Below are 8,398 nucleotides of genomic sequence, written 5' to 3' on the forward strand. Positions count from 1 at the left end.
TTGAATGGGTAATGCACTCAAACTTATAATTAATTTAAAATAGAAATTTTACAAAATTGTATTGAATTCTGCTCAAATTAAACAAATTGTGATATTTAGTTTTGAGAAAATATTTAGCGAACTTTTTTCTAAATTTTAAATTGATCGATAATGTCAATAAATCCAAAATTTGAGTAGTGTTTTGATAAAATTTTCCAAGGTAAGCATTTTTAAATGCTCAAATTAGTGTTCGGGTATTACTTGAATGTATCTTTATGATCAGTTGTATAATGATTTGTTTTGTTTTGTTTAGAAAATCGCTTACTTTGAGAGTAATTTCAAAGTAAACTAGGAAACTGAACATATGGATAAGAAAACTTATATTTTCAAGGCCTAAATGCCTTTTGCAGTCTTTCAATGTATGTTTATGAGAAAGTTGCAATAAGGCTTTCTAGTCACAAATTTACCAACGCATTTAAAGTATGTTTACATGACAGCTGGACGTTTGTTTGCATCAGGTTTCCTATCTCTTTCTAGCAAAAGTTTTTTGTCAGGCGACTTCTAGCTGGTTTTTTTGACTGACTGCCCGATATGTCAGCCAACATACTTCGCAGGGCTGTGACAGCTACAGCTCGATCATAGAGTTATCTACGTGCGCATGTATTGCGTGTACGTACACGAAAAAGATTGAGGTTAAATTTTGTACCGGCCAGCAAAACAAATGGCGTGCTAGTGTGCGTGAGATCGGGCTTAGATAACTCTATTGTTTGCATCAGGACACTGTGACGAAGAGTTCGTCATTTTTGAATTAAATTATGTTTTTTTCACTGGGCCTAGAAAGCCTTATCCAGGGTTTTAAGCGAAGATGGCGCTCTAATGGTGAACATCCGAAATGTCAAAATCGCGCAGTAGCACCAACATTAGAAAACAAATGTGGCTGTCATGCCATGGCACACTTCTTTCGGAATATTGGTACCACTGCGTGATTTTGACATTTCGGACGTTCACCATTAGAACGCCATCTTCGCTTAAAAACCTGGATAGTCCTCTCAACAAAAAATGTTGTATTCACTTTCAAAAATTCGGGAAATAGCCATTCTACACAGATCAGTGTAAAAAAACACCCATGTTTTGAAAGCTAGAACTGTTAGACAATCTGTGTAGTTTTTTAACGCAGATCTGTGTTATCTGGATTTTGCGTGCATCGTCTTAATTTTAACGTGCAACCGGTTCATCAACCCCAACCGGTTCCAATTCCAGCCCTGCACAAAATACAAGAAAATATCGTTTGTATTCCGTCACCGTGGAAACTGATCGTCGCGCGGTTTTCTCTGGCTTATCGTTTCTTTTAGCGCCATCGTAAATCATTCGTTGATCGCGTCTGAACCAGCTCGCTGCTTAAATCTCGCAAGAAAACTTGTAAACCAGCCTCAAAATGTCCGCCAAAGTGAAATCGGCTTCCCGCACCAAGTCGTCGCGCGCCGGGCTGGAGTTCCCGGTAGGACGGTGCCTCAAGTACCTCAAGGCGGGCAACTACGCAAATCGGATTGGAACCGGCGCCAGCATCTACATGGCAGCCACCCTCGAGTATCTGGTTGCGGAAATTCTGGAGCTTTCCGGCAACGCGGCCCGGGACAACAAGAAGTCGCGGTAGGTTGAGTATGGAGGGGGAGGGGTACCCTTGAGGAAGTTGGAAATAACGGATTTTTTTTCGATTTCAACAGAATCATTCCGCGTCATATTCAGCTGGCCATCCGGAACGACGACGAGTTGAGCGTTCTGTTCCGGGACGTGACCATCTCGGAGGGTGGCGTGATGCCCAACATTCAGGCGATTCTGCTGCCCAAGAGTACCAAGGGCAGCAAGTCTAAATCGTCGATGGAATCATCCCAGGGCGGACCGAGCCAGGAGTATTAGAAGATGACCGGAGCAGAGCTCCCACGACACTTGAACGTACAAAATTGCATTGTCCACCACCAAACATGCTCGCTTTATTGTTTCTTCAATTGTAGTTGTTAAGGATAGCGTTCTGAAGCGCAGATTTTCGTTTGATTGATTCTATCGTTAGATCGGTTCTATTGTTTGAGCCTTTGTTTAGTTTGGATAAGGTTGTATTCTTTAACATTGATCGATTACCTATGTAATAAAACACGCAGTATTTCTTGAATCAGAACTTTATCTTTCATTCCGATATTTATTATTCATTCCTTGTACGCCTACGTTTTTGCCTTCCTCACCTTATTAACAGTCTGGACCCGAAGCCTGATTTTTCTGTTACATTCTTATTGGAATTCCATATAAACTGTAACGGGGATTGCAGGCACCGGGTCCTGACTATTAAGGAAATGCTATGAAAACACTCGAAAAATGAACTTCCTAATTCGACCTCGTAGATCCATCTTCACTACAGATTGTCAAGGAAACAGATTGGCCAATGTTTGACAGATACAAATGTGCTGGACACCAACCAACCCCGTGTACGCCCTTTACGCCCAGCAAAACTGGCAGTGTTGCAAGCGCAAAACATACGGAATTTGTATACGATTCTAATTAGATTCCGTTTTAGGATTCGGATTGATTTGACAGGGTAGGAGTCCGAAGGCTTGAATGGGGAGAGCACCCAAACCTCTTTTTACTCCAAGGAACCTTCCACCCCAGTGTTTGAACTGACGACCTTTGGATTGCGAGTCCATCCGCCGCCAGCGATTCCACCGGAGTAGGCTTGGTTTGGTATGTTGTTTGTACTTGGCATGGAAATGACTCCTACACCTGGAATGACTTAACGGCCTAACAACCAAGGCCGGGACCGACATTTTACTTCCTCATCCGATGGAAGGTTGCAGCAGATGGGAATCGAACCCAGAATCATCCGCTTACAAAGCGGACAGCGTAACCATTCGGCCACGCACTGCCGGAATACGTAAAAGATTCCAATTGAATTCCGTTTTAGAATTCCTATTAGGTTTTACGCCGACTCGGTTTTTAGGTTAGAAATTTGACAGCTTGGCTGCACTGTTTACATTTTTTGCACGTGTGTCTCTATAAAAATGTGTGTGCGTGTGCGCTCGTGACGTCACGCTGTAAAACCTAATTGAGTTTACTGGGGAACTTGCCACGATCTCTTCCACAAGGACTGGAAAATGCGCTCCCAAATTTTCGTCAGAAGAAGGGCTAATGGATTCCTGGAGCGACAGCCTTTATTTTTTTTGGATACTTTTTGAAAAACCAAGGTTTAAACCTTCGGTTCAAATAGGTTCCAATCGTTTCCCGCGCAAACTTTGAAACCTTCAACAGTTGCACCACGCGCCCGCCCAGTCAACTCAATCGGAATTCTGAAACGGAATCCAATTCGAATCGTTTACGTATTCCGTTTCAAAAGCAACAACCGGTACGTACACGGAATCGGTTGTTGCGTTTGAAACGGAATACGTAAAAGATTCGAATTGAATTCCGTTTCAGAATTCCGATTGTGTTAACTGGGCGTGTGGTTAACAAAATTATGAATCACCCCCCTTCAACCGGTTCGAACCGCGAACCGAACCTCCCCCTAAAGTACAGCCCTGCTCTGCAACGGCTGTCAAACGTCAAAGTTCGCGAACAACCAAACATTCAGCACGGTTCGTTCTTTTCCAAGTGCGGAGGAAAAATAAGGAGGAAAAAAAATCTTGTGCGCGCCGTGTCCTTGTTCCGGTGGGACCTTTGCGATCCGTTCCGACCGTGGATCCGCGCGGAATCTGCGACGAGTGAAGATCCCTTTTGGGTACTTGCCAAAGTGCAGATTGTGATTGTTTTGTGCGAAAATTTTCTCTCCCCCACACCCAGGGTCAAGGTTGACTTGGCAAGATTGTCCGTATTTTGATCGGAGTGTCCTCGCGTAGGCCGGAATTGGACTGTCGGCAGGACAGCGGCAGCAGTGGCGTTTAGCGCGACGGAACGTCCCCCGAAATTAGAATTCTATGAACAAGGATAAGCCAAGCAAAACCGACGGCGATTCCAGGTAGGTTTGTGGGGGAGGCTGGGGTCCGGAGGATCCCCCTCTCGCCCGTCCTTCTGCCACATCCTGAAGGATGACACGCACACGGAAGCCACTATCAGCAGCAGCAGCAGCAACAGCACGCTCACAAAATTTTGCAAATCATCTCAAGGTCTAGTCGTGTATCATTCTTTTGCGCGATTCTTTATTTTGGTTAGCTTGAAGAATGCAAATTTCACGCAGAAAGAAGCAGCAACTCGGGCCAGTTTCACCTTGCACTCGCGCTCTCGTGTGCTGTCGCGACGAGATTCTGAATTCTTTGTTCGGAAAGATCTTCGCGAGAATCGCGAATAATCCGGGGGGAAGGATTATGTACCGCTCTAGAACAAGACCTAGAATTTACTTTATGTACATACGAAACACCTAAATGGAAACTGTTTTCAGTACATAAGGCACTAGACGAGACAGACAGACGTGACAGAAACAATATCATTCATTTTGGAGAAAGAAAAAAGGATGAATGAAAGGGAGGAGGGAAATCCCGCCAGTCATACGGTGTCGCACAAAAAATAATAAAAACTTATTCTACAAGTTCATTAAACCCTCACATGGACTCACCTACCGGTTGTCGTAAAACTTTGGGCAGGTCAGTTTTGTGTGGACCATTTGCGAGTGCGGAATTGAATTAGTTGGCGTTTTGATTGTGAGCTAGATGCAGCGGCAGCAGCAGTCAAGTGGTTGAACATATTTTTGGGTGAAATTGTGCAGAAATTATAAAGTGAGTAATCTGTAAGCGTGATACGGGTAACGGTGCCGTATTGCTGCTTATCGCACTTGGCTTGGCTTACAGTTGCCAGCTTAGCGCATCGCTGGGAATAATTACGGCTATAGGAAAGAATATTGCTTTTGTGGAAACAAGATTAAAGAAAATTAGTGGAAACATGAGTTTAAGAGTTTCTACATGCTGTAGACAAGTGCTTCACTAAACAAGTAAAAGATAAACCTGAATAAATGACATATGATGGGTTTATTGAGGTGCTAAGGTGCTTGAAAGCATGATATTTCAGTTTGTTTAAAGTTAATACCTCACATGCGTTGAAAGTGGAGTATATGAATCTTTTAAAGTTTGTATAAGTTGAATTTAGAAGCTTTAAACTATTTCAGGGGTGCTCAAAGTATTTGAATAGCGGGCCAAATTTGAAGCTTACATAAGCCTGCGGGCCATATGTGGAAAATTGTTTTTATTTGAAACAAATTAATTACGTTATTATAATTTAAAAAACTGAAAAAGTAGGATGATTGTTTTTTTTATTGCATGTATTTTTTACAATTTCGTCGTTTAAATATTAGAGAACATAACATGACATTCTTCCAATAGTTTTTTTTTTAATAAAACATTGAAATAGCCACGAAATCAACATTCCCATGAAAAAAGGTTGTAAAATCAAGACAAACCAGTGCACTTCTTGATTTTCAATCGCAAATAAAAAAAAAAAACTTACTGTACACTGAAATTTAACAAAAATTCAAAAATAATTTTCAACTGGTTCAATCATGCACATGCTATAATTTATAAGCAACACAAAAAAAAAAAAAACAAAACAAAACAAAACATACTTTGGTCACTCCTCTTAAACTATTTCAAGGACGCCCAAAGTTTTTGTATGGCGGGTCAAATTTGAAACTCTCATAAGCTTGCGGACCAAATGTAGAAATTGTTTATTTGAAAAAAAAAAAAAAAAAAATCGCTATAACAACTTATTTAACCCTTTATAACCCAATCCCGCCTCTAGACGGACTTCGATTTAAAAAATAGCCAAAAATCAATTTTCAACCATTTTTTGATCTTTAAAAAGCACTGGAAAGAAGAACTCTTAAAATTTTAGATAATTGGGGTTGGAAGTTTAACTTGTTTTATGTGACTTTGCAAATGTTTTAAAAAATGTAATTTTTTCAGGGGTCAACAGGGGTCAATGACTGCAAAACCATGAAAAAATTAGATATGTGAAATATAATAATAGGAGGTAGTACAATAGGCCAAATACTACCAAAAACAAACATAAACTAAACAAGATAAATGATAATAAATAATTTCGTCATTTAAATACAAGAGAACAAAGATTACATTCATCAAACTTATTTTTTATCAACAAACCATCAAACCAAATTAAATAAAATCAACAAAACAAAAAAATAATACAAAAATTGCATACCTCAAAAATTAATCTTAAATAAGACTAGCAACTCTTGCTCTTGCCGTATACTTTACCGATATGACACCATGGTATAACAAAAACTGTAAGGGAATTATTTAGATAAATTTGGAATTTGGGAATTAAAAATATTTTTGTTAAACGTTTAAAAGTTTACGAAATGTCAAGTTTGCTTTTACGAATAATATCGTTGTCAGTGTTTTCACGAAAACATTTCTAGAGTTTTTATTGGAAAGGTCCTATAAATACAAGCACAATACAAGGTTTTCACAAGCTATAAAGACATCTTTTTTTTTACTCTATTTCGACCAAAATACTAAATCTGTCCTTTTAACACCAGTGCACCAAGGCTTTGGGATCGTATTTCTGGGAGATGTGATAATATTTTCAACTGCTTCTTTTTGCACATGTTTAGGAAACATATAAACTATCTTCTGACCGAGTTTCATCTACATTGATGCAGTACTAGCATTTTTTTTAGACCAAAAGGTAAACAAAATTCGAGTATTTTTGGGAAAATAATTAAACACTATTTTTACAAGCTGGCACAACTGCCACGAAAGCAATTTAGATGAAACAAAAAATGTTCACGAGTTCTTTGGACCCTTCTTAAGAGCCCTTGAACACTGAATTTGAAATTTTTACCTTTTTGATTTCATTTAGGTTTTTTTCAAAATGGTGCACCAGTGCACCATTAGGCATGAGGAGAACAAAAATTCTTGAAAGCTAATTTTTCAAAGTGCGATAAAATCAATAGTTTGGTGACAAATAAGTTTGAAATAACTAGACAGAACTAATGCAAAGTGAGTTGATTAATTGTAATGTGGTCAATAAACTATTTATAACATCAATTTTTCAATTTTAGTTATTCGTGGACTTGTATGTGAATAGCAATGACTAAATGATGTTAGAGGTAGTGCCAATCTCCTTTATCAATTTCACATAACTATTTGCCATGAAAACTTGTTCTAGTTAAGATAAAGTTTTTGCCGGTACAGAAAAAAAGTTCCTTATCTTCCTGGTGGAGCACATGTGCACCACACCAAATTTTAAAATTTTGCATGGAATCAATGTTTGTGGGCCAAAGTAAAGCAATTCCAGAAATATTGTACCGAAATTTACCCACTTACTATTTTTAAAACAGGTTAAAAGCGTTAGAGGATTAAAAATACATTTTAAATGGGGTGGACAATTATTGAAAACAGGTTTAAGTTTATAAAGGACTTATTAGACTATGACAAACAAACAAACAAACCTGCACTTTTTCGTGTTTGACAGTTTGTCATAAGCCAAATGAATCTAAGTTTGAGTCCCAGGTTGGAGATGTCAAATTGCAAAATAAGTTTGCGCTCTGTGTTACTCTGTGCCTTTACAGTTTTCTTCTTTAGGCAAATTTGAACATTTCTTAACTCATTGTAATAAGTTTGATGGAAATTTTGACGAAACTAAAAAAAAAAATCAATTATATATATATACAGCAATTCCCCACGAAAACAGCATGGAAAAAAACAAAAGTGCTCGGATCGGGCTCAAAATTTTTCTGGGGGTTCCCTGGCCGAAATAATTAGACCCGTATTTTTTTGTTTGGCCATTAGGGTGACCTACGCCGTGTTAGGGTGGTCTGAAAAATGGCCATTTTCGTCGATTTTCGCAAAAACCACTTTTTCTGAAAAATCATAACTCCTCGCCATTTCAACCGATTTCAATTGTCTTATACGCAAATGAAAGGTGATAAGTTGGCCTTTCAAAGAAAAATAATAAGAAGTTTCAAAAATCTAGCCTAACATATGAAAAGGTCGAATGAAACTTTAAAATGCCGTTTTGACGGTGTCTGGACCAAAGAGCCTATGTCTGGAAATATTTTTATCGGATTCCCCGGACATTTTTACATAACATACTAAAAAATGGGAGGAGTTCATTAACAAGATTCCGAGATATGATTTTTTGAAAATAAAATCCGTGTTTTTCGACGCGCCGCGCGCAAAAACTGGAAAATGACGAAATCGGCAAAAAATCAACTTTTTTCACTAAAACTGCGATAACTTAAAAATTTCAGCGATGACCTATACATGTCTGGGTACCAAAAGTTGCGTCTTTCAATTACAAAAAATTTGGTACCCAAACATCTATAGGTCATCGCTGAAATTTTTAAGTTATCGCAGTTTTAGTGAAAAAAGTTGTTTTTTTGCCGATTTTGTCATTTTCCGGTTTTTGCGCGCGGCGCGTCGAAAAA

The 8,398-nt window shown here is 38.7% G+C and overlaps 3 protein-coding genes across 3 annotated transcripts in view; all 3 read left to right on the forward strand.

Annotated features, from left to right (window-relative positions):
* LOC120420420 (ubiquitin carboxyl-terminal hydrolase calypso) overlaps positions 1–8,398 on the forward strand; it is a 227,525-nt gene that overhangs the window by 213,192 nt on the left and 5,935 nt on the right. The window lies entirely within an intron of this gene.
* Positions 1,303–2,142, forward strand: LOC120420432 (histone H2A-beta, sperm-like). Its single transcript, XM_039583455.2, has 2 exons — positions 1,303–1,629; positions 1,704–2,142. The coding sequence occupies exons 1-2, from the start codon at positions 1,415–1,417 to the stop codon at positions 1,894–1,896; spliced, it is 408 nt and encodes a 135-aa protein (XP_039439389.1). The 5' UTR covers positions 1,303–1,414; the 3' UTR covers positions 1,897–2,142.
* Positions 3,591–8,398, forward strand: part of LOC120420424 (ubiquitin-protein ligase E3A) — a 13,742-nt gene continuing 8,934 nt past the window's right edge. Inside the window, exon 1 of the mRNA XM_039583445.2 lies at positions 3,591–3,976. Within this exon, the coding sequence (XP_039439379.1) occupies positions 3,936–3,976 (41 nt within the window). The 5' untranslated portion in view covers positions 3,591–3,935. The remainder of the gene's footprint in view (positions 3,977–8,398) is intronic.

This window comes from Culex pipiens, chromosome 2 (genome assembly GCF_016801865.2).
Source record: "Culex pipiens pallens isolate TS chromosome 2, TS_CPP_V2, whole genome shotgun sequence".
Lineage (NCBI taxonomy): Eukaryota > Metazoa > Arthropoda > Insecta > Diptera > Culicidae > Culex > Culex pipiens.